General features: G+C 38.9%; 1 protein-coding gene across 2 annotated transcripts in view; it reads right to left on the bottom strand.

The window, feature by feature from the left end:
• Positions 1-921: 921 nt before the first annotated feature.
• The window catches only part of nrip2 (nuclear receptor interacting protein 2), a 43,257-nt gene continuing 17,692 nt past the window's right edge, over positions 922-26,486 (bottom strand). The window contains exons 1-6 of one of the 2 annotated variants that reach the window (XM_086269293.1): positions 17,957-18,395; positions 16,634-16,948; positions 9,590-9,672; positions 7,846-7,952; positions 6,136-6,188; positions 922-4,216 (exon numbers count right to left, since the gene is read on the bottom strand). In XM_086269293.1, coding sequence (XP_086125419.1) covers positions 4,100-4,216; positions 6,136-6,188; positions 7,846-7,952; positions 9,590-9,672; positions 16,634-16,948; positions 17,957-17,989 — 708 coding nt within the window. In that variant the 5' untranslated portion in view covers positions 17,990-18,395 and the 3' untranslated portion in view covers positions 922-4,099. Of the gene's footprint in view, positions 4,217-6,135; positions 6,189-7,845; positions 7,953-9,589; positions 9,673-16,633; positions 16,949-17,956; positions 18,396-26,486 lie in introns of those variants that run through there. The other variant, XM_086269292.1, reaches the window with a different exon arrangement.

Raw genomic sequence — 26,486 nt, 5'->3', positions numbered from 1 at the left:
GGTTTATGAGCATAAACAGCCTTTTTAAGGTCATGCCAAAGCATCTCAATCAAACTCAAGTCCAGACCATGTTTGACTGTTCCTATGATGTTCATTTTATGAAGTGTTGTGTTAGTTTTACTCCCAATGTAGTAGGACCTTTTCAAAAGAGTCCAGCTTTTGTCTCTTCACTCCACAGAATATTTTCCCAAAAGTGTGACAAATGTGCAACAAATTAAGAAATGAGGAAGTGGCAAATTTGTTTTCCACTCCACGTTATATTACATATATATATCTGACTTGGCCTATGGTATACATTTGATAGCTACTGTATATAGCATATAAAAAACACATTAACATGTTAACACATTTAATCATTCTGTGATTTTAATCATGCTTAGATGTAATTTACTGTAAAAGATTGGTTATTGGTGTGTTCCTTTGAAAGAATTTCTAAAAGAAACAATTATCTATAAAACATCAGAGACACAGCTCTCAGTTCAGATATAAAGACTTCTGTCTTTCTTCTGGTTTTCTTTAAAAACACTTGAAATGTTTTTGTCTCGTGCTATAGAGCTAAAAGGACTTGATCTTACTACATATTCAATGGGAATTGGCTTGGGTCTCTGTCATGGAAAAAAAGGGCAGTGCAGCAAGATGGGAACCTTCAATGCTCAGGCCAATCAACTGTCAAAGGCCCCTGGTGCTGTGGGAACATCTGCTTCCTCTATTCTAACATGACATGCTTCTTTATTTAGCAAGATGTAGCAGTGAAGGGCACATACATGGGTGTCTAGCTACTGCAGAACATGGGAATCAGTGTTCAGGCTGGTCTGTCTAGTGGAGTCCTCCCACAGCCAGTCTGCTGAGATTTTTTTCCAAATAGGCTCATCACTCCTCTGTGTTGTGTCTCCTTGTCATAAAATTATGAATGCCAAGCTAGCCAGAATACATACTTTATTAGGCAGAGAAAATACTGTCCAGAAGAAGAAAAACACCAAAAATAAATTTCTGTCATACATCGATTCCTCTCACACGTCATAGGAAGGTCACTAATACAACAAAGAGAAACAAATATTTCCAATCTGACCACCAAGAATAGGCTAGATGGTTGCTGTAGCACGGTCAAAAAGCGTGGCGCAGCTCGAGTGTTGTTAAAGCAGAGCATGATGGTGCTTTCGGTGAGCACATCTGAGGCAGCTTCCTTACTCTCCACACTATGAAAACACATACAAGAGAGGCAGGTGGCACTGTAGTGGGGAGGCAAATCAGCAAACATGAGGCATCAAGAGTGAATAACATCAGCCAAAAAATGGTGGCAAATACACAAAGAAGATCAGTTGCCTAAATGAAGATAAGCTTGAAGAGGTGCCTTGGCACAAGTGCAGCCTTAGCCGAGTGGTTAAAATCTCCTGAAAGAGTCAGAAAGGGAAGGCAGCGGGGGTCGGCTTTTGGCAGCTTGTTCTGACCGGAGCTCGCTGTACCAGTTTGGGGATGATGGGACCTGTTCCACTTTTTTCCCACGTGGAGCTGCTGTTATAAGATGGCAGAAAACCCTGCTGTGCTTATAATACACACATCCAGCCCCTTCAGACTTTCAACATGACACAATCAGACTAGTACATAAACATGCAGACTTATACAAAGGCAGAACTTTACAAAGTCATGCAGATGGAATGTTTTGATATTTCTGACTCTTGATATATTTAACCGGCTGGCCTTAAGTCTATTTTTATATGAGGGGATTTATAGGGAACTACCATAACTCAGTCTAGGCCATCGTGATGGGCTGGAAAGTGTGCTCTTGGAAAACATAACCAAATCAGTCTCTTCATGAGGGAAAAAAAAGAATGAAGGGACTTTACAAAGCTAAATATATCTACTTAAGAAATGTTTCCTTGGATCTCTTGAAATTCTCTATGAGAACCGGTCCGTGTCTTTTAAGGAGGTAGCCTGATCCACACTTAATTACACTAGAATCCTAAGCTTCTCAACATTTTCTTTTAACACTCAGGAAATAGCTTGAAGACTCTCTTTGTTTTATATGAGGCGTGTCGTGTCTTAAATGTAGTTTGGGAAATGTGCTTAATACAGCTTCATACAGCATACTGATGACAGCGAGAAGTCTGACACCGCTCTGTCTGATAAATATAAGGCAGGAAATGTTGATTTACAAAATCCAGCCTGGCTTGGTCCAAAGGTGAGAAAAAGAAGCCTTCCAGCACCAATTAAAGCCTCACTAATGAACATGTTAAGGCAATATGTTAAATCCACTGATTCCAGGGGTACGAGGTAAGATAGGAGTGGACGTTTGTTAGCTTGACGCTCTTCTTACACACAGGACCATCTGAAAGAATAAAGCTATATCATCCAATAGAGTTTAAGGAGTGCAGATAAAGATTAAAAATAAGTGGAAATAAATGTGCACTTTGCTGAATACATGCGTAACTATTGGAAACTGTTAGTTAAAAATAATGAGCAAACAGATGGGTACAAGTTAGGGATAGATGGAGGAAAACTATGTAGCTGCAGCTGTGGAATAACAGGTTAAAAATGGCTAAAGAGTGGAAATAAAGCATTTATGTAATTATTACAGTTGAGGATAAATGTGACATAATATGCAAAATTCCCACATTTTCATTTTTTACTTTTGTTTCCTAAAATTTGAAAATTTTGAGATTAACATGAAATAATCAGTTTGTATTTCTCAGTTTTCTATGACTATATCTCTTGAACATGTCAAACTCTTTGTGTCTTTTGAATGACTATGGTTCAGTAACCATTCAATTTAGGTAGATACACGGAAATTATTATATCACTGAGGGAGCAGGGGTTTTCCCCTCGTAGGTGAAAGTTTTGCTGGAGGAGGATTTGGGGAAAAATATTATGCTGTTTAATTGCTGTTTATGCATCAGAAACTGTTCGGTATACTATGTTTTTTGCATTTGCAGACAGTTAAGATAACAAACAATGGAAATACTGTTTTTGTGCACAACTGTGATTATTTGTTAGCAAAACTGATAAAATAAATTGATAATACCTGAAACAGATTCATAGCAATTCAAAGCCAATAGCTTTAAGTTATACATAACCAGGTAAAGTTACTGATATTAAATCAAATATTTAGGTAAAGAATTGAACTAAAAAAAACAACAACTTTAAAATAAACATTAACTTTATAAACTGAAACTTATGTATAAAGAGCTAAAACTTGGAGTGGTTGAAAAACACAATCATTATTTTGCCAAATTTATTGGAAAATGAAAGAATGGTTTGATGTTTCTAGCTAAACGTCACAGATGGTGTAAGCGGTGGACGCCTGTCTAAGTGGATCAGTCTTAATAGCTTTTCAAATAAATGGTCAACACACATAGTTGATAAATACTAGAGTATGACTAATGTTTTGGATCAGTTGCTAAAGTATTTGCTAGAAGAAAGTTAGGTTGAATGAGCAATCTGGTTTCATCTATAAAAAGCTTTAAAAAACTTTAATATGCTTATATTCGTTTTTGTCAGCCTTTATATTACGTACAACTTTTATTTTGTACATTTAGTGTTCGTATGGTCTTCAGAAATTAGCTGTAATATGTTAAATAGTGAGTTTTAATGGTGCTGATAGGCTAATGTTGTTGCTAAACATTTCGAAATATAAAATTATTCCTTTAAGAATATCTTAAGTGAAGTTGTTTAACTTCACAATTAACTTGTTTTTCATTCACTCTATGACTCAAAGTATTTTTACAGTTAAATCACAAAATATTCCACAAAAAATCACTTTAAGGATTATTATGGTTTTCCCTTTTAGTGCATTGGCGTATTTGAACAGCTCAGCAGACAAATTGGTTTGAATATATAGTCTAATCACAAAGAATGATTAAACTTACAAGACTGGATTTTCCTCTGTTTACTAGACTAGTTTTATATAAGAGATAATCATGGTGAATGTCTTAATTCTACCAACACAAAGATGTAAACTCAAGCACGACTGATTCGAATGCTCATCCATGTTCTGGCAGTGAGAGACACGGTGACCCCACAGCCCAGACATGAACAGCATCGTGCCGCATTGCTGCAACCGAATAGGCTTTAGGAGGACGTGGTCCCTGCTGCGGAGTCGATCTCACAGGTTCTCGTTGGTGTCGTGTTGGCACTGGCTGTCGGTCAAGGGGTTCAGGAAGGGCAGATCCTCACCGCAGCCCTGCAGCTTCAGGACCCGACTGCTCAGATCCAAACAGCACTATGAGAGGAGTCACATGGGGAGACATAATTAGTACGCTAAATATTTAACCACAGGTGGCCAATCTTGTTTCACAACACACATGAAAAGTTGGATAGTTTATTGCACTTAATACCTCCAGATATATTTCAATTTAATAATCTAAGATGGAAAATTGTGTGTATTCTTAAATTCTGCTAGAGTAGTTTTGCATGATTCATATCCAAAATAATCAGCTTCTGAAAAAAGCAGCTGTAGGTCCCTTCCCTCTCCCTATACGCCAGTTTTCTTCTGATCAGAAGCAAAGTCGGTGTTGTGGCTTCTGAACTCAAAGCCAGAGCTGTGAGTCTTAGAAACAAGTTTGGAACCCCATGGCAACCACTGGTCACTATGGAAACAATGCTTATTCCCCAACCAGTTGACAAGTCGTTGCTGGAGGTTGCCAGCAGTTGCTAGGTGAAACTGGTCACAAAGAGGTACAGAGTGCTGCATAAAAAGAAATCTCATTAATTGCTTTGGTTCCTAACAGAATGCTGCAGCCTTTAGGTCACATGGAAGATACAGGCTTGTCTGCAACTACTTGCCATCTCTAAAGTAAAAGTTGCACCTTTTTAAATGTCTTGGTTGCAGCAGCAGTAATCATAAGGTCTTCGACACAGCACTGTTTTTGCAACCACTCGCCAACTGGTCAGGGAATATACTTTTTTTTCTAGTGACCAAGGCACAAAAAGGCAAAGTGGCATCATGTGACACCCCTTCGATGAGAATGTATTGGCTATTACTGGGTTCAACAAATGAAATTCAGCTGAAAGTAAACCAGGAAGCTGCATTTTGGGCACAGATTTACTCCATCTTTGATATGACTTAAGTCAAAAATAGACCTGGAGGGCAACCTGTGGAACGTTTCTGAAACAGGCCCCCGTATTTTCGGCATGATTAGCTCCATTGAGTGGGTGGAGACAAATGTCAGGGGTGATTTGTGACATAAAGATAGCAGCAAGCGTGAAAGGAAAGGTTAACAAGCTGGTAGTGAGATCTGCATTAATCCAGTATCGAACTTTATACGGTGTAATGGGAATTATACCATAAATATCCATTCATTTTGTTGTGTTTTTATTGAGTAATTTGCTTCATTTTTCTGATTCTTCTGTTGTTGGTTGACCATAAAGCCTCCCTATCATTGAACTTGATTATGTCATACAAGTTGAAAAATGAATGATAATGAATTGAAATTTAAAGTGCAGTCTAACACTTTCTCTATGAAAACAAAAAGACTTGGAACATTGATTTATGAAAGCAGGGATGTTTTATTCTTCGTCCTTCTGTTAAGCAGCTTTTATATTACATTTGTGCTGGTGCAGGTCATTAATCACAATTACTAACACTGCTTATGAATATTTGCAGGGAAAGCTAAACACCGGAATGAGCTCGGAGCTAAAATGTTCATCTTACCTCACACAGTCCTTCAGGGCTGATCTACAAAATAGGAGCTCATGTTCTTTTCACACCCTGAAGTCTCACTTTAATTAGATCTTCCAGGAGATAACTAGTTGCCTGATTATGTAAAGCTGAAATAAACGAAGGACTGCTCTCAAACTGCCAGCTTGTCTTGTGATTGGATTTAGATGTCATATTTCAAATGTGAATATTAAACATTTCACATCACAGAATGTCCAGAATCTCCTCATGTGGGATTTATCTGCACAGCGGGCGCCCGATTAAATGCTGTGCTATAAAAACAACACGACCCTTATGCAATAAGAACCGGCATATTTCCCCCTTACATGTTCAGTTCTATGAGAATATTTCTTCTTCTCCTCTTTTTGGTTATTTAAAGCTTTGTGACCATTACAGCTTAGCTGAGTCTGTAAAAGGCCACGCACACATCAAAAGATGCGATAAGGCTCACAAAATATGAGAAAATGAAATGAGGATTTTACTTTAAGTTCCAAAAGAGTCTGCAGACCCAGGCACAGCTCGAACGCCTCGTCCTCTGAAAGGGAGGAAAAGGAGGAGAGAGATAAGGGCAGAGGGAAGAGAAATACATAAACTGCATTTCAGTGCATTTTGTAAGCTGCTTCCATTTCTTAACACCTCATCTGAAAATGCATTCATTAGCCTGAATCCAGGTTAAGTCATCAGCATGTTCCATATTCATCTGTGTTAATGAGCGCTGTTAAGCATATGTACTTGTGTGGGTGGTGGCAACGTGAGAATTTAATGCACACGAAGGACCCTGGATGCAGGTATAAGGGATTTAGAGTCGGTGGAGAAAGTCCACAAAAAATACAATAATAACAGCAAGCGGTCTTTTTTTTGTCTGTGTGAGGACTGAATGTTTTCACAGCAAGGGAAAGGTAAGTAAAGTAAGAGCAATTGCATGACTTAAGGGCTCTAGATTAACATTTACAAAACAGATTCTAGCTCCTTGCAGGGACTCAGATGAGAAGACTAATAGCTGCATGCTGGAAGCAGCGTTTTTAGTTTTAGATTTAGTGTAGCTCTGTCCAAAGGTAACAAAATCCACCTAAAACCACCCCTGAACCTTTTATAAAAAAAAAAAAAATGAAATAAAAGTAACTACTACTTAGTTACTACTTACTACTTAGCTGTAGGCTAAGCTTGTAACAGGGTTTATTTAAGGTAATCTTAGACCCCAGTCACAGGAAGCGACAGGTGTTTGCAGGCAAGTTTTCCACTCAAACTACTTTGCAACAACGGCAAAGTTAGGAACAAGGTTAGGATTCATGTCAGTCTGTATGTTATCTACAAAGCTACACCAAGGAAACTGTTGACGCTGTTTTGAGAAGCTAATGCATTTACATAAGTGCTGCAGGAAATAACAAATTCGGTCTACCACTCATTTACACATTTGTCCTGACAAACTCAACCCACCATTGGAGTGGGGCTGCCACTCTCACTATGGTTTTCTTCAGATCATCAGGTAAGTAATCCAATAGCGGGCGCCATATATCCAAAAAAATATCATCGTTGCCACTTAATTTACAACCGATTATTTATAAAAGGTGTTAGATAACTCAGTATAGGATTACTTTCAGTGTATTTATTCATATCACGCCATGTGTTTAAGTAAGTATCAATCATTACTTTGTTATGTTTTTTAATATATTTACTCACTAGTTCGCTTAGGAGATTAAATGGCGAACATGTCCAGGCTTCAAGGGGATTCTCTGTCTCTTTTAGATATGCGTGGATCCATTCATGTATAACTCTACTTTGACATGACCAGTTATACAGCAAAATGTTAGGAAAGGCAAGACCCCCTTTATCTTTGGGCAGCTGTAACGTTTTCATACATAATCTGGGTTTCTTACCCCTCCAAATGAACTTTGACAGATCTTTTCAATTTCTTTTACAATTTTTTTGGTAAGAGTTATTGGGAGCATTTGTAAGGGATATGAAAGCCGTGGCAACACGGCATTTCTATTCCTTAAAAACCATCGTGCCAAAAGTTTAATAGATTTTGGTGAAATTTGCTCCACACTTACCTCCACCCACACACGTGAGACCTTCAGTTCTCATTTATTGGCATCAAGAGTTCATACACAGCTAATGTTATCCAGTTTAAGTCAGTGGTGAACTTTAAAAATCTTGAAATGGTATTCATGATTTCACTGTGATATTTTTACCTTTAATGTAAGCTGAACACTGGACTCTCTGTGTTCCCAGCTGCAGCTGCAGCTCCGTCACCGAGCTGTTCACGTCGCATGGTGAACTGGCCTGTCTGGGCACCAGTCTAGCAGCACACACAGAGACACGCACACACACGACGACAATGAAGAATATCTTCATCAGTCCAAAAACAGCCTTTGTGGGTGTATCATGTCAGTACACCTACCTACAGCAGCTTCACCTCACAAAAACAAAGTGCATCTGATTTTTATTAAAATGTCAATCAAAGGTTGGTGCTGCTGGGATTTTATTAACTAGGATCATAAAAAGCAACAGAGGAGCAGATTTTCACATTCACGTACTCGCAGACAAACACTTGTTTACGATTTGGAAAATGAAGTTTGCCGAATTAACGATCAAACGTTTTTTTTCCTGTGTAGCAGTGGAAGTACTGAAAACTATCACTGAAAAAAAATCTTCAAATCGAGAGGATTCAGAGGGAGGTTCTGTAGCCTCTGCACTCCTTCAGTCTGTTGTACAATATCACATTTTAGCAACAATACTTTTGACACAAATATAATTCCAATACATAAAATCAAGAGAAGCACCAACAGTTGCGTTTAAGAGTGAATGTAAGAGGATTTCCACATGTGTAATGCAAAGACAAGTCAGAGGATTGGGACTAAAATATGTAGCCTTAAGAAAACCGCTCATCAGTGAGGCTAATCAGAAAAAAAAGGCTTCAGATTCTTAGGGAACATAACTTTTACCCTGTTCCAGAGTGATTGGCTCATCAGGGAAAGAAGAGAAGTCGATGACATGATGCTCCCAGCATGCCTGGTGCTTAATGAACAAGCCTGTGGGAGCAGTGTTATGATCTGAGGTTGCTTCAGTTGATCAGGTTTAGGTTCAGCGATCTAACTACCTGAATAAATGTATGACCATGTTCTTCCATCAACTTTTTTTCTTCCCTTATTCCTATAACAATGCAAGAATTCACTTGGCTCCAATTATGAATGAGTAGTTCAGGGAGCAAGGATTGAGTCTGGACCATAACCTCACTGAGTCTTTGGGATGTGATGGAGAAGTCTTTGCATTGAGGTCCAACTCTCCCATTATTAATGCAAGAGCTTGGTTAAAAAAAAAATTAATTAAACTCTGACAGAAATAAATGTTGCGACATTGAAAAGGCCCGTTAAAGCAATGCCATGGAGAATTACGCCGTCGTTAAAGCTAAAGATGGCCCAACAAAAGAATCTGAGTATGTGCTTTTTGTTTTTTTAAACTGTCTCTCAGCGCTAACCACATTCTACACAGGCATGCGGGTATTAACCTGAACTTTATCCACATTTGGCAAACTCATGGTGTAAACGGCTGCACAATATTTGTAGGGATAAAATGTAACTTTGTCATAGAACTGACTCCTTACTTTAAAATGGAAATGATTTTCTTTTTCTTAAGGAAAATTACGAAATAGCCACCAGAAAAAAAAGATCTTTATTATATATTTGAAAGTTTAAAGACGACATTAAGATCACATCTTTAACAATCTGGAGAAACTTAAGAGCTTTATGTTGTCATTCAGATTTCTCTTTAAAGCTCATTTATTTAAATCTACTTCTTCTGTGAAGTGTCCTTTCTTCTATCCTTGGTTACTTTTTTAATCACTTCAGTATTTGTACTGAGCTGATGTGTTTCTCAGAATAAATTAAGATGCTAATATTAGGTGCATGTGCAGTGAGTGTTTAGAGTGTTTCTTACCCCAGCCTCTGACAGCAGGAGGTGGAGATGTGGTTGTGTTGGCTGCCGGTGTTGATGGATGCCTTGACTTCAGTCTCGCAGCACTGTGGGGAGACAGAGGGGTGATTTTTGGTGTCACAGTGTTATTTTTTACTGCTTCATTTTGGGACCAGTGCATGCAAGGAAACCAGCCAGCATGAACAGCACATTAGCACATTAACTATGGAGAGCGTATAAAGAACGCTGATCTCTCCTGTTTTGAATGAATCTTTTTGGCTGCCATATGCTCACGACTGCCAAACTGAAAAAGTACTTTCAACTCTCAATCAGGTTGGGTTGTGCAAACAAAACAAATATTCCAGTAGTGGAGTATTTCTAACTCCACTGTTGTTTTTTGCTATTTTGTCTGCTTAGCTTGCTCTGTACTGACTCTCCGTTGCTGCAGGTGTTTAGCTTTTTCATACAGTTAAAAATAAACCACCCAGATTATTCTTCATTACCTCCATTACAGGTCTTGAGGTGTTAACCATTAGCTCTATATTAGACTCAAATTGCTGACAAAAGATCTCAGTTCCTCAGTTTGGACAATGATTTTTTTAGAAACATGCATGGAGTGCAGATTTAACACATTGGCCAAGCAACTCTCTGTGTGGAGAGCAAAGTATTTGATGTGGGGGAAAATATACAGTTCACAAACTAATATCCTTCAAGTTAGAACAACAATATGAAAATTAAAAATTATTATTCATTTTAATATCATGTTCTCAGAATTCCAAAAAAACAAGTCATGGCCCCCAGTTTTTTTTCCTAGGGGCCTTAATTTTTATTTTTTTTTTCCAGTACATATGCCACTTTGAAAGCACATGGACCCACCAAAGTCAGAAGGACAATTTCCCAATTTGGGAAATAGGATCATTTGATTAGAATTTGAACCTAACTGCTCCAGCTGTTGCGCCAATTCTTTAAGATGGTTAAAAAATATAGTGTTGTTCTATTGTTTGAGTTACTCTATATGGACAAAAGTACTGGGTCTCCTATACATTGCACCTGCATGCGCTGCCTTACAATGGAAACCTATGTCAAGACGCTGCCAGCACAATTCCTTATGCTGATATTAATGCCACAGAAAGTTTGCAGTTACTGAGTAGGCAGAATGCGGGTGGCTTTTATACACTGTGTGCACCTCAACACTGTGAAACCCCTCACTGTACATGATCTACTGTTTAATTACTGAGGTGCTACTTTGCAACAATACCATTTAAAGTTGATGGTGGAATATCCAGGAGGGAAGAAATTTCACAGACTTACTTTTTGCAATGGTGTAATAAGCCAGCAGTTAAAAAGGCTACTGTAGCTTAACAGTAGCTAGCTTAGCAGCTTGGGTCAGCTAACACATCTGATAAATGCATAAATGTTTATACATGCAAGAATAAAATAAGAAAAATATCATGTTATTATGTGCCCAACAAAAATGCAAATGAGTGAATTCCCAATGTATCAATATAGTCTTTTAATCATCAAACTTTTGTCCTGAAAGTACATGTTACATGCTAATGTGAGGTTTGCCCTAATTAACATTGACAGCCTGTTTTATCTCATATTTTCTCAGCTGCTTGTAGTCCACTTTAAGCGCTTTTTTGTATTTTCTTGTAGTATTTATGCTAACCTAACTCACCTGGCGATAGATTTATATTATTACATAGATTTATATGAACAAAGTTGCATCCTATACCCACCAAAAAGGGCATTTAAGTACATTTCCTTATCTGATTTTAAATCCAGAGTTTTACAGTAGCAATGCAAGCAGGCGTCTTTTGGCCCAATTTCCACTGACATTTGTACTTTTCTTTATCTCACGGGTGCCCTGCTGCCTGCAGGGCGCCTCATGTCACAAAGACATGTTTCATCTTTTGCCAGCAGATTGTAATGGTTTATTAGAACTGCAGTCTGCAAAGGCCTCTTCCCATTCAGCATCCTCTGAGGTGATTTCATGCAACATGTCCATGTTTATGGAAAGAAAGAAAAGTACTGGATTAATGAGGTACATACAGAACATATGGCAGAAGCAATGTGCTGGCACCACCCCCATAAGTGAGCATCAGGCTCTTTTTAGGTATTTTCCACCATAAGATGCAGATATATATCAAAGATTCTCGGTGTATTTATAAACAGATTTACTTTCAGATCAAGTAAAGCTTTAGTAGCAGAATCTTTGGGCAATTTCCAGTCATCAACAATCTGAAATATAGTCATCTGTTTCATCTCTCTTACAAATCTAGGACAGTCAGCTTGAGAAAATAAGGCATTTAAAAACACTCGAATGGTTAGTTTCTATAATTTGCTGATGTTTTAAATAAAAGTACAACTAAAAATACTCAGTACAAGTTCACAGGAACACAACATCCTGCATTTTTTAAATTGTATCTTGTAAATAAGGAGTCAGTATTTTAATGTCATGAAAAGAGAGTCTTTCTGTTTTAGATATTGGACATATTTTCAAACATCCAGTGTTCTCTTGTCCTTCTCTCCTCGTTATCTCCTTTATAAGTCAATACTTTATCTACTTGACCCGAGGATATTCCCCCATTTGGAAGTAAACACGTTGATTTTCCATTTACCTTGTTTTGATCCCTCTCAGTCTATGCAGACCGAGCTGACTGAGCAAGGCTTCTTTGTCCTCACTGGCTTATCAGCAGACCCACAAACCTGCTCTTTTGTCTCAGGCCGGTAGTGCAATAATCCCTCCCCATCCCTGAGGTTTAAAAATAGCAGCCAAACAAGTAACTAAAGAACACTTTGCATTTAATAAGTTGATGATAAAACCCAGCAAACGCACACCGAGTAATGGGTGAAAACGCTGAATCCACTGAAAAAGTGGACTTAGAGAAACTGTGTGATATTCTCCCACAGGGATGAGAAGCTGTTTGATCTCTGTATTGATTTCTTTCAAAGGATAAAATACAGTTATGTCCTTGGTGTTATGCATGGCCACAATTCTCCAAAATTCAAATTCAAAAGGGCAAAATATTATAGTATCAAGCCAACGGTTATAGACAAAGTATGAAATATTCTGCCGCATGTGTTACTACAATTAAACTAGAAGGAACAATAAATCCCGTAGTGTGTTACTGTGCCTTTCAGTTGTTTCCAGTCTATGATGGCTATGGCACTCAAGCTAGAAGACGCTGTAAAAGTTTTGAGAAGCCGCTCTTTCTTTATGTTTTGCTTCTAAACGAGCCGGACTTTCTTGTAATTTCTTTAAGTGGTCTTGAGCAACAGTTCTTCAGGCTTTCTCAGGGTCTTTCACTAATTTTCAGTCCAGTCCTTGTACCTGGCCAGATTAATTTTACTTGGTCTAAAAAATAATTTTAAAAAATGCACCTAACTCAAGAGATAAACCACTGTTGTGTATACAGAAAACAAAAAACTTAGGAAAAAAATCTATTTTAAGTTTTGATCATTTTTCCACGTGACAAAGGATCCTAAACACACTGCCAATGCAGTAAAAACAAACATGGATAGAAAAAAACACAATGGAACAAAGTCATGGATTAGCCTCAATCAGAGCTTCGTCCTTGGTATTATTGAAGCAGTGTGGGATTGTCTGAAGTCATAGCCTGGAGAACTGTATAACTGAAGACTACTTAAAAAATGAGAGTAAAGCTGCCTGAAAGAGTTCAGGCTGAAGAATAAAGGTGGTTTAACCAAAATATTGACTTTCAAACTCATTATAATGGCACTAACTCTGCGTTTGTCTTGTATTTTATGTTTCCATTTTTGTTTGCACATTTCAAAAAAATTGCTGCACGCATTTCCAATTTTTCTGGCAAAATACAAAGAAATGAGGGACGGCTCAAGACTAGTGTTAACTGCACAGTATACAGACTCATATGTATCCAGTGACCTGACACTGTAGTTCCAATGCCTGATCTTAAAAAGTAATTTATTATTATTATTTTAAAAGGTATTAAAAATAATAGAAATGAAGTGTGATAATGTGTAGGACTTAACGTGGGTGAGTGAGGGAGGTATAGGGGTAAATACTGGTTTCAGCAAATATTCTTTGACTGTTGCTCGTGTGTCTCAAATACTGTAGCTTTGTAGTGATCATGAATCTTCAAAGAGGACTGATGTCTTGGTAATTTGGGGCTTTTAATGATTTCTTTGAACTCTTCCATATCCAGGGTGAAATCATTGTACAGCATACATCTTTAATGGCTTCAAAAAAGTAGAGTTACTAGCACAACTTTGAATTTATATTAGACTTTCTCTCATTCACACAGGGACAAAAGTATACAAATATATACATTTACTTGCTTAAATCTCTTAATAAGTGGTGGTGAAGGTTCTGCAGTGTCTTTTAACTTGACAAGGCCAATGTCTGTTAACTTCTTACTGATTACAATTGACTACAGCTGATAGTTTCTCTTTGCCAGCATAAGAAGTATTTGTTTGACAGCACTCATTGGATTGACCAATACTCAGTACAATGGGAAACTCCAAGGAACTCAGTGAAGATCTAAGAAGGAGAGTTGTAGATTTACATGAGCTAAGATGGTCTCAGGAAACCATTTGTAAACAACTGTAGATTCCAAATGTACAGTACAAGTCATTCATGTCTTTCTTGCTTGTCAATCAAGAAAGAAGTCCCTGCTCCAAAATCAACACATTCAAGCTTTACTGAAATTTGCTGCAGCCCATTTGGACAAGCAAAATACCTTCTAGAGAAAAGTCTTATTGTTAGAGTAATGGTGAGGCTTTCAAACCTAAAAACAGAAGAACAACTATCGTGCATGGTAGTGGTAGCATCATACTTGACATCTCTCGTTCTAGTCTCTTTCAGTACTTTTGGATCAACTGTAAGTTTTTCAGGGAATTATTAAGACATGTCGATATACAGTTTTCAAGCTTGGAAGTAAATAAGATGTTAGGATTTATAGGGCCGAGTGCAGCAAACTCAGTTTTATCTGAATTCAGAAACAGGAAATTAGACGCCATCCAGCCCTTTATGTCTTTAAGACATTCCTGGAGTTTAACTAATCAGTGTGTGTCATCAGGCTCGATGGATAGGTAAAGCTGGGTATCATCTGCATAGCAATGAAAATGTATGCTGTGCCTTCTAATAATCAAGGGTGTAGATTTTGGCAAAGATGGAAGGGACATGTCCCCACCAATATCCAGCGGTTATTGAATTGTCCCCACCAATAATTTGATCTCTCCGAGTAAAGAAAAACAAAACCGATAGAAATAAAATAAAAAAAAGACGATATGTCAACGTCTCATTCACCCAGCGGTGCAGAACGTTCTCTACCGGAGTCCTACCTCATGTGACAAATATGGCCAATGTGATTGGCTGTGCCTTTCAGGGAGCTCTGTTTAGTTTTAGCAGCGGCAAGCCTGCACTGCAGGGACCTGCAAGGAGGAGAGCAGGATGGCAGCACAAAGGAAGAACCTGGATATAAGGAAGTATTTTTCAAAGAAACCTGTAAGTCACTTAAAGTCAAGTTCACTCATAAAATGTGTCCGTCATAAAACCGTTACATGCTATGCTAGGCTTTGGCCCACATCAGTCTAAAATTGTATGTAACCATGAATAACGTGTTTTGTAAACTAACTGCACAACAGGCAGCAGTATTAGTTGTCTCAGTCTCAGAGTAGGATTTCTAATTTTGTTTGAAACTGTCAGAGAAAACGGCAGCCTCGAGCAAGCCAGGATATTAGTTTACAGAGGCTGTTAAAATTATATGTCTAACGTTAAAATGTTGGTGACACAATAATTTCATCCTAATGTGCTGACATATTCATAGGGTTAATTTTTGAGACAAAATATCACAAAGTAGTCATGATTTTGCAAATATTCCACCTTGTAGTGCAGTTTGCACAAATGGTTTTAAAAATGCACTCATGCTACAAACATTACTGATGAGTCCAGATCTGCACAAATTGACAGAAACACTGAAGCAGCTACACATTTTATTCTTATTGTCATGTATGTCCTATTTGTCAGGTGACAGAAGAACCAACACAAAGCTCAGAGAGTAATGGTGATACAAGATCACAGGTGAAATTGGATGATGACTTGGCGGGTCATTATTGTATTTGAAGCTATTTTTATTTTTGTATGATACCCGATTTATATGGAATATAAACTAAAGTCTAAAATACTTTTTTAATTGTAATTTAACATTATATAAAACTATTAATTGTAATTTTAAATGGTTTAAAAGCATGTAGAATAGCATATGTAAGCAAGTATATTTCTCCTTTTTTATCAAGAAGCAAAGACAAAAAGGAGGAAATAAAAGAAACGGGGCAGAGTTCGGTGGTTGAATCATCAGTCCCCACCAATGCCAAAACCAAATCTACGCCCTTGCTAATAATAATGTCCATGATGAGATGGTGCTAAATTCTGTCCACTGATTAGCACAGGCTTCTTGTCCAGTGAGTTAAAATCTAATAGTATATAGCTTATCCACTATGTTAATGTTGTAGGTAGTATCAACACAATGACCTCAGTTTTCCTCCTGAAAACACTGTAGACCCACCACTGAACCACTGAAAAATGAGAGTATAAATGAAACAGTGGCATAGGCTCTTTGATGACTCAACCTAGGACTACAAATTATGCTTTACAAGGGCCAGTGTTGGGTACAAGTGGAAAAACTAGCCCCCAGGTGGAGAGTTATCTGTTTCTTACCATGTTGGTTAAACACAAGTTTGGGTAACCTGCTGCTGAAGATTTTATACCATTTTTTGTCTTTCTCTCCATCATTTTATCCTCCACACTTTTAAGCCCCTGCGCACTTTTTCTTTTATATGCTGAATCTGTTTTGGGCGCATGCAGATGTGTTGACCAGGTTAGACTTATTTAATCACTGTGACTCAGTGGTGTCTGTGGGTCCTGCAGAGCTTTTGATATGTTGTAAAGAGAAAGTAAATGAAGGCTTTGAATGATGAGTCATGGGAGCAGAGTAGTGTGGTCTTTGTCTCCTCTTTTGTTTTCAGTTTGTTTCAGCAGAGCACCGAATGTGGGTGAGCGTAGATTGAGTACGCAAGGTTCAGTACCTTGCACTGAATGATGAGAGCAGTTAGGACAGGCGAGCTCTCCCCGCCCTCGGGCTTCTCAGCTGTCTGTCTGGCTCCGGCCTCGCTGCTGTCGTCCTCCTCATCCGACCGTAGGCTCCTTTCACTTTCCTCAAAAGACTCCCTCTCCTCTGTGGAGTCGTCAGCCGTGCTCTCGCTCCTCTCCTCGGTGTCAGCAGGTCCGTCCTTGGTGTCGGCCAGTGGGGAGCGAACCCTGGTGCTGAGGTCCCGGCCCTCACCTCTGAGTCGCGTGATGTTTCCCTCCAGCAGGCGACGCTGCACGATGCTGTGAGGTTGCTAGAAAGAAATGCAGAGGACAGATAGGTCTTATACAGGAGTTTTTCTCAGTACAGACCTTTTGAAAATTGCACATAGTGTGTAGTGTGCATATAAGGAGAAAGAAAAACACCCTGTAACTCTACAAATAAATTAGTCAGACCACTGTGTACTGAGCGTTAGTGCAAACAGCTAGTATATAATGTATGTAGTTTAAAATATATTTGTTAGGAAAAAATAGGCCTGCTTCCTGTTTAGGCAAAAAGAAAAGAACAAGATGAGCCAGAGATGTACAGCTGCTGATGTGTGAATTAGTATATATATGAGGTGTTGTTCAGATCAGAAACTGAAACACGACTTCTTCTGATGCCTCCAGAAAAGAGCCGAGAAAGAGATCACTTGTGCATATGAAACAGGCTGCTTTTTAATATTTTGCATTGCAAATGAGTAATTTATGCTCATGAAATGAATCACTTTTGCCCACTGATAGTTCATCCAAATATTTCACATGCATGTTTGCATACTGATGGTTCACACTCTGGAACCTTTGTTAAAACAGAGCTCAGATTTCATAGCCACAACTAGGGATGGGTATCATTTAGGTTTTATCCGATACCGGTGCCAAATCGGTACTTTTGAAACGGTGCCGGTGCTCAAACGGTGCTCAAACCGGTGCTTAAAGAATGGAGAACACAAAATTGGTCCAAAAACCTCTCATGTTCAGCTGTTTTTTGTAAAAATATAACAATGTTAGCCTTTTCTGCAGCTATGGGGCATATATGGTATCACTCTTGGCTGGAAGCAGTGCTTAAACAATGGAAAAAACACAAACTTTGTCCTAAACCTCTCATGTTTAACTGTTTTCCACTTTTTCTTTGGTCATTTTAGCCTTTTTAGCCAGGGTGAAGGGAGTATCTGCCATCAAACAAGAAGACAGCCGCATGTAGCTATGATGATGTTTGCTAGTTCACCTTACATGCATTAATGTAATAACGTGGTTAGCCTACTCAACGTAAATTAGCTACTCACGCAGAGAAGAACGGCTGCTGCTGCCACCATCATCCGTCATCATTTCTGCTACACTGGCAGGGCTAGGGGCCAGGACTCTCCTCTTCGTGTTTTTAGGGGATGTTGCATAACAGGCAACCCACCCGCAGTAGATGTGCTCGGTGTGAGGTCTCGCAGCAAGCTATCAAATACGGCGCATTTCTGGGCTTTTAAAAAAAACGCTATGCGTCGCCAGGTGTTTCATCGGATTCGAGGTGTTACCTCCTTTGACAGTATCACAGTATCAGCTTAAAGCACTTGTTGCAGGCTGCTGAGTTTGCATATTTTGCTATGAAGTACAGCCAGACTTTTGACCGCTTCGCCTTGGACATTTTTAATCTGTAGCTCTGCTCTAACAGAACGTACGTACCTGGCCCCGCCTACTATCCTCGGAAACGTAAAATGATTGGCTAGAATCTAAAGTGTATCACAGCTCAGGAAAAAAAAGCACCGAAATAAAGCACCGAAATCTGCGCTGCTTTTCGGTCTGGTTACTACCGTTTATGTCAGAACCGGTGCCATCATGGCACCGGACACCGGTACCCATCCCTAGCCACAACCCAAAAAATCCCACAACGTACATGAGAATGCAGCATGCAAAAACAGTTTCATTTCTGGTTTATCAGTGCATGTCAATATCAAAACGAAATGAAAGTTATACTGTTGATATCTGACTTGTTTTAACTTCCTTGAGAAGTGCACAAAGCTAATATCTACGTCATCTACAAGCATCACCGTTTACAGCTGACTGTCCTCATACTTCATAGTTACAATGCAGAGGGACACATGCTGAAAACAGCTATCTGTTTGAAAAAGAAACAGTCTTAAATCAAAGTGTCCTCACCTCTATCTTTAAGCTTTATATATATGAGTTATAAAATAATCCAACTCTCATGGTTTGGCCCACGTGGATATAACATGAAGGGGTTTTGTTCCCAGTAGATGAGTCACAGGAATAATTTTTAAGTCCGGTATTGTCAGACTTTACCTGTGGACTTTTATTGATCCACTATTTCTTTTGTTATGAATGTTGATTAAAAACAGCACCGCATTAAAAACAGTCATGGAAATGACTGCATGACCTCAAGAACACTTCCAGAAATCACTGTGCCATTAACAAAAAGGTTAACCCTCAGAGGCTTAAGAACTCAACCCTAACCCAAGTTTTAAAAAGGAAAAAAGACTTCATTTGGAAAGTGAAGTCTTTTTGAATCTGGAGCTGTTAAAATGATTGTTTTCTTTGTGTCTGAGAGAACAGTTTAATAAAAACAAAAATGACATATTCTGTTTACCTGGAGTTAGAGTTAGAGTTATGGTTAGGGTTGAGTTCTTAGATGTTTGAGAGTTAAAGGTTCAAGTTCAAGGTTCAAGGTTCTTTATTTGTCACATGCATAGTTATACAAGTATAACACACAGTGAAATGTAGCCTGACACGTTCCTCGACTTGTGCAAAAATTCTCCTCACATGGCAGAATAAAACTTTATCTTCAGTGAAAAAGTGAAACGCTGTCCCAACTAGCTGAGATGAAGGTCGTATTATTAAGACATGAAAGGCAATTCAAGGAGGATACTAATGCTTTCAAGTCATCACTGTCAGCGGACATAAAAGGCTTAATGCAAGAGGCTTTTATTTGATACACAAACCTAGTGGCCTTTTTTTTTCGTCTAATAAACACTCTTTTAAGTAATCTTAATAAAAGAAAATGTTCTGAAAAAGTTCCTCATGTTTGAAACTGCATTTTAAAACACAGCCTCCACAGATGGATATTGAAAAGCCTGATTTCTGTTGCTTTAGAAACACAACATGTGGCTGTTTTTTCTGGATCACATGAGGAGAAAATTCTATTTAAGCTGCCTGTTGCTCCATAATCACATTGTTCTTCCAGCAGTACAGAGCCTGGGTACAGACTTCCAGAAAGTACGCTTTTAAAAGAGCAGGCCACTTAACACCAGCAGAGTCACTGCATTAATAAAGCACAAATGAGTTGAAGGAACACTAAAATCAGCAGGATATTAAGAGATGTTCCTATAATGTTCTAATCACACTTAATGAAAAAACAACAGCAACAAAAAAACAAACCTCTGGCCAGGCTGTCATAGAATAATTTGTTAATAATTTGGGTTTCATAGAAATGTTGCTAATGAAATGATGAGGAATAAGAGGAAAATGCACAGACTTGTTGCTTTTACTGTATGTGGACTGTTTTTGCTGCTCGGCTAGGGAAAAAAAAACAAATAAGATAATATTATGTGACCAAAATAAAAAGAATGTTTGGCCTGCTAACATGCTATTAGCACCTAACAGCTGGGACTGTTAGGGATCCAGTCACTGGTATCGTAGGCATCCTGAAGCATTTGAAGTGGACATTTGGACCCGTGAAAAGTCATCAGATTGCCTCTGAAACAGACTGACTGGATAACTGTCTCGCCAACCAGCAGTGGCATCTGTCGAGCCGTAAAGTCGCAGTTTGAGCATTCTGGGTAAATGCCAAGCCTATAAAGCACATCGCCAGCTGTCTCCCTGCTGTTATCAAAAGCATTGTAATACTCTGTCAAACAACCTGGGACCTCTACAACCTGTCACACACACCATCTTGCATCTTGTATCTTGTACCTCATTCTTAATACGGTTAACAGACCTGCAGGCATTGAACCTCTATAGGAAGTGACGTTTGGCAACTTCAGTCACTCCTGCACAGGCGATTCATCTTGTGGGATGCGGTGTAATTTCTTAGCTCACATGTCCTGACAAATTAAGCAATTTTTTAAAAATCTAGAAGAAGGTTTGCAACAAATGCACATAAACACTGGTTATGCTCAAGGACAGAAAGGCCAGATTAGACTTTGCCAGAAAGCATTTAAAAGAGCCAGCGCAGCTCTGAAAAACATTCTTTGAAAACCTGAAACCAAGATTAACTTGTACCAGAATAATAGAGAGAGAAAAATGCGGAACGAGAGAAGCAGCTCATGATCTGAAGCCTACAACATTATCTGTCAAACGCGGTGGAGCCAACGTTATGACATCGCTGTCAGTGGAACCGACTCACGAGTGTTTATTAATGATGTGACTACCGATACTCTCGGCTCAGATTCAGCCAAATGCTGCAAAACTGCAAAAGCAACCCGAGAGTTTCTCACGACAAAGAAATGGGATATTCTTCAATGGCTAAGTCGGTCACCTGATCTCAGCCCAGCAGAGCAGCTTTTCAGCCACTGAAGACAAAACTGAAGGTAGAGACACTCACAAACAAGCAGCAGCTGAACGTGGCTGAAACAAAGGCCTGGCAGAGCATCTCAAGGGAGGAGACACGGCATTTGGTGACGTCCAGTCATTGAATCCAAGTATTTAAAAAAACAATCCTTATATTTAGAAAGCATATATGTTAGTTTGCCCAGTTATCTTGAAGTCTCTGAAGATAGGGACTGTATAAAAATGAAAAATGTATGTAATGCAAAACTTTGGCTAAATCCTGCAAATTAAAATTATTTGTTTGATTTAATGTCCTCTCTAGTGTTGCATAGAACAAAAATTACCAAAGAAAAAAAAACAATGTCGTTGCCAAAAACGTAACTTCAAAATAACGTGACTACAAGTGGCAGATTAGGTTAACACAGCACATTAACTTCTCAAGTTCTCCGCTGCTCTTTAACAAAAATCCTCAGATTTAGTCGGCAACATCTAAATGACTGCGAGGTCAACATTAACAACTTTGTGTTCTACCAGTGAGAATTTATATAATCAGCCTCCTTTCTCTTGTGATCAATCAACGGCACGATCTATAAAACTCATCAACGTGTACGTAAGTGATTCAATAACAGCCATCGAACAATGAGTCACTGACACATTTTCCTCTGTTGCAAGTCATGTGTAGTCCACCTCCCAGATCCTTGGCAAGGAAAAACCCTGATAAGATGATCATATGTGACCATCCAACGGCTGGGGCTGTCAGAGATTCACTTGTTGGTATCGAAGGTATTCTGACGCATTTAAAGTGAACATTTTCACCTGTGATTGTCTCTGAAACAGACCGACTGGATAAATGAACAAAATGGACAAACGATCACCTAAACAATCAGCCATTCTTCTGTCTGGGACCCAACCCAGATTAAAGTTTAAATTTCAAACGAGGAGCTGGAGAATAAATTGACATGAACTATACAGTTCAAGAAAATAAACAAGAACTGGATGTATGATTTGTTTTGGAACATGTACGAGCGATCAGCAGCAAAAGCTGACCTTGTTTCTGTGAAGAAACGCCATCCAGCTGCTGCGATTACCTCCGTTTCACTCCTGATATGACACAGGAGTTATGACGCTGCTATTCGCTTGCCTGTTTATTTTCCACATTACTGGGTATTATTTGATGTTGTGCTCTGATGAACATGCACACACCATCTCTGCTGTTAAAGTATTCCTGAGCACAATATAAATGAAGACAAGGACGATTTTCTGGATTGCAAAGCAAGAAGAGGACAGATGGAAACACGACAACTAAAAACAAATAAGAGGAGGCTTCGGGGCCCCGGAGAGGCGGCTGTCTAACCTTAACACAGTAGTAATAATGTCGTGTCATGTCTGGACATGTCTGTGGTCTCACTCTGTTTGATCTGCCATCACGTTTGAGTGGCACTTCAGTCCATCGCCTCTGCGGACCATCCAGGAGTCTGTTTGCCTGCCTGTCAGCTCAAAGAGCTCAGCGAGCATTTATTCACCTTTAAAAAAAATCAGCACATACTTGAAATAAAACAAGTTTTCTGCAGTGTTCTGTTGTGTCCATAGATTGGTCTCGGCCTGCTGGGCTTCACTGCCGAGCTGCAAAAACAGCACACTTCAAACTAGTAATCACTACTCGTGTCACAGAGTTCAATCTAGCCCATTCATTCCTCGCTGAGCTCCAGCTGTGGCTGAGCAGCTCCTCTTTAAATGTCTCCTCCTTGTTGTTCCCCCCTTTCATTTCCTCTCATCTCCCCTTTTCCTTCCCTTATCTCTCCCATCCTTTCCTTTCTTTCTGTCCCCTCCCTCGTCTTATTGTTGTCCTTTTCTCTCTTTACTGTACATCTCCTGTTTCTTTTTATCCTTTTCCTTACATGTAATCATATCTTATACAGTATATTCCTTTCATTTTCCATTATCTTTCCATTTATCCCACTCTTTCTCCTCATCCCAGCTCCTGTTTTCTTCCATTACCTTTTTGACTATTTGCTTTCAATTTTCTTTTCTTCCCTAACCTCTTCTCTTTCCTCTTTCTGGGCATGACATAATCTCCCCACTCTTCTTTATGTCTCATAAAACAGGGTTATTCACACTGGACATGCTCTGTAATTGTTTTTTGTTCTCCAATGCTAACTTTGGTTTTCTCTTTCTGTGTTTGTTGTTCCATAAATCATTAATTTTGGCAATTATACTCTTTGACAAATATGACACACGTAGCTTGTTAAATGAATAGAAATGGCATGTGGAGGATAACAAAAATTGTATTTTAATTAAATTTATTATTAGGTCTGGTGGCATACCAGAATATTTTTATTCAGCACACAAAGAAAAAGACTTAAATGTCAGACTCCAGCAGTTTGCAGAAGACAGTCTGAGTTTGATTAAAGGTTCATTTGTTGAGAACTTCGGCGCTCTCTTTGGACTGACTCACAGAAACACTGAACACAATCTAATTTTAGCGATTAGCTTCTCCATATGTCCTTTGATGGTTAAAGTCTGTTTCTGTTGACCCTCTAACTGCTCTGGGGTCAGCTGGTGTAAGTAAATCACATTTTGCAGCAGGATGCTACCAGCAATCTGCATTTGCTGTTTTACAGTTTAGGGTAAATGCTACATTTTACATTGCAGGACACACTTTCTACCACTCTAAAGTTTTGACACACTGTCTCATTGAATGATTTTTCTTTATGACTATTTACATTGTAGATTCTCCCTAAAGGCATCAAAACTATGAATGAACACATATGGAATTATTTAGCAAACAAAAAAGTGTGAAATAACTAAAAACATGTTTTATAATTTAGATTCTTTAAAATAGCCACCGTTTGCTTTCATTACTGCTTTGCACACTCTTGGCTTTCTCTCAATGAGCTTCGTCGTCACCTGAAATGGTTTTCCACCAGTCTTGAAGGAGTTCCCAGAGATGCTGAGCACTTGTTGGCCCTTTTGCCTTCACTCTGTGGTTCACCTCATCCCAAATCATCTCGATTGAGTTTAGGTCAGGTGACTGTGGAGGCCAGGCCGTCTGGCGCAGCACTCCATCACTCTCTTTCTTGGTCAAACAGCCCTTACACAGCCTAGTGGTGTGTTCAGGGTCATTGTCCTGTTGAAAAATAAATGATGGTCTAACTAAACGCGAACTGGATGGGATGGCATGTCGCTGCAGGATGCTGTGGTAGCCGTGCTGGTTCAGTGTGCCTTCAGTTTCGAATAAATCCTCAACAGTGTCATCAGCAAAGCACCCACACACCATCACACTTCTTCCTCCATGCTTCACGGTGGGAACCATGCATGTAGAGACCATCTGTTCACCTTTTCTGCGTTGCACAAAGACAGGGCGGGTGGAACCACAAATTTCAAATTTGGACTCATCAGACCAAAGCACAGACTTCCACTGGTCTAATGTTCATTCCTTGTGTTTCTTGGCCCAAACAAATTTCTTTTGCTTTTTGCTTTTTCTTAGTAGTGGTTTCTTAGTAGCTGTGTGACCATAAAGGCCTGATTTTTGCAGTCTCCACTGAACAGTTGATGCAGAGATGTGTCTTCTGCTGGATCTCTGTGTGCCATTTATCTGGGCTCTGATCTGAGGTGCTGTTAAGCTGTGATTTCTGAGGCTGGTGACTCAGATGAATTTAACCTCAGCAACAGAGGTGACTCTTGGAATTCCTTCTTCCTTCTTTCCTCGTGTGAGCCAGTTTCATCGTAGCGCTTGATGGTTTTCGCAACTGCACTTGGGTTAAAGCTTTACTAGTTAGCAGTGCCTTCAAAGCAAGTTCAACACATCAGGGATATCTTTTTCTTATCTGGCTTCACCAATCAGGCTCACCACAGAAGTGCTTATCAACTTAATAAGTTAACCCAGACTTTCCTAATCCACAGGTGTTTACAGCAAAGAGGTGACACTGGCAGCATCTTCCCAATCACAAGCACAGACAGGTCTGCTGCCAGCAAAGCACTGGAATTTACAAAATCAAGATAAAAGTATAATATTAGGAAAATATGTGGAGGTTCAGCAGGTAATACAAACTAAAAGCAACACAGCTGCTGCAGACAAAAAGAAGTGTGAGTGTGTGCGATAAAGCGCTGTACGAATGTGTGTGAGCTTTGAACGCTTTAGTGAGTAAGACTCAAAAACAAACCACAGTCCCATTAAATAAATGTTTAGTTGTAGCTTTTATATCCCACAATTAAAAACAGGAGCTGCTAATTGAGTTGCAATGGCTTTATTTGGCCAAATATAGACTAAAAATACTGACTTATTACAATTAGTTCCTGGATTTCTGTTTACATTTGCCAAACATCAAGGGCAACATCATCCAATGGATCATCATCCAAAAATAAAGTAACACTAATACCTTTTTTAATATTTCTATCTTAAGGGCACGTTGTGTCAGACTTTGAACAGCTCATGAAATACACACTGTGTATTGCTGTGCTGTGCTATGTCTTCAAAAAAATGCTACGTGAGCCAAATTTCCTCCGTTGTGCTCTCAGCACGCTTCTCATCTCGATCCACCGATTGCTTGTTAACAGACTGCGAGTATGTGAATTGGCATGTTTCTGGATTTAATGTAATCTAATCCAATGAAGACAGCAGGCTTCAGTATCCCATAAAGAGTCGGTCCATCATACACGATGCAGCCTGCTGCTCTGCCTCGTTTGACAGCGAGTGTTTTTCATTGCTAGAACAGCTGAAGTGAGGTCTGTTTGTTTTGTGAAGGGAGATTTTGGACAACGTGTTTGTGAACATTTTCTTAACTGTAAAATGTGTAATAGATATTGTGGCAACCATAGGAAGTTTTTACTGTTTATTCTATCTTCCGATCATAATTAAAAGGCATTTATTGGCATTGTTCTTATTTGGTTAGAAATTAGCCGTGAGGCAGATGCTTCATGAATCCTTCCAGCCATAATTAATCCCATGAGGATAATAAGTTTAAAATATCAGTCATAGATAAAAGAAACAGTACAGCTACAGTTGTGCTCAGAAATTTCAAACATGAATGTCATGGCAGTCTTTTTAATGTGGAATGATTGCACAGCATCTTTAATAACTTAAAAAAAACAAGTTAGGTACGTTTCGATTTATATTGGATTTTCTCTAATCCATACAGGGTCAAAAGTATGCATACAGGCTTAAATATATACATGCACTCACTTAAAAATTCTGTGGTGCTGAAGGTTCTGCAAAGGACATAACCCATTAACCTTTTGTTAGTCTTGATAATCCAGACTACAATTGGTAGTTTCTCTTTGCCAACATAAAAAAGATTTGTTTGACAGCACTCAGTACTCAGA

This window comes from Aulonocara sp. 'chitande type north' Nkhata Bay, linkage group LG17, assembly GCF_057382095.1.
Source record: "Aulonocara sp. 'chitande type north' Nkhata Bay isolate Kocher_YH1m ecotype deep benthic linkage group LG17, A_spYH_male_GT1.1, whole genome shotgun sequence".
NCBI lineage: Eukaryota > Metazoa > Chordata > Actinopteri > Cichliformes > Cichlidae > Aulonocara > Aulonocara sp. 'chitande type north' Nkhata Bay.
This window is presented reverse-complemented; position numbering and strand designations above follow the sequence as displayed.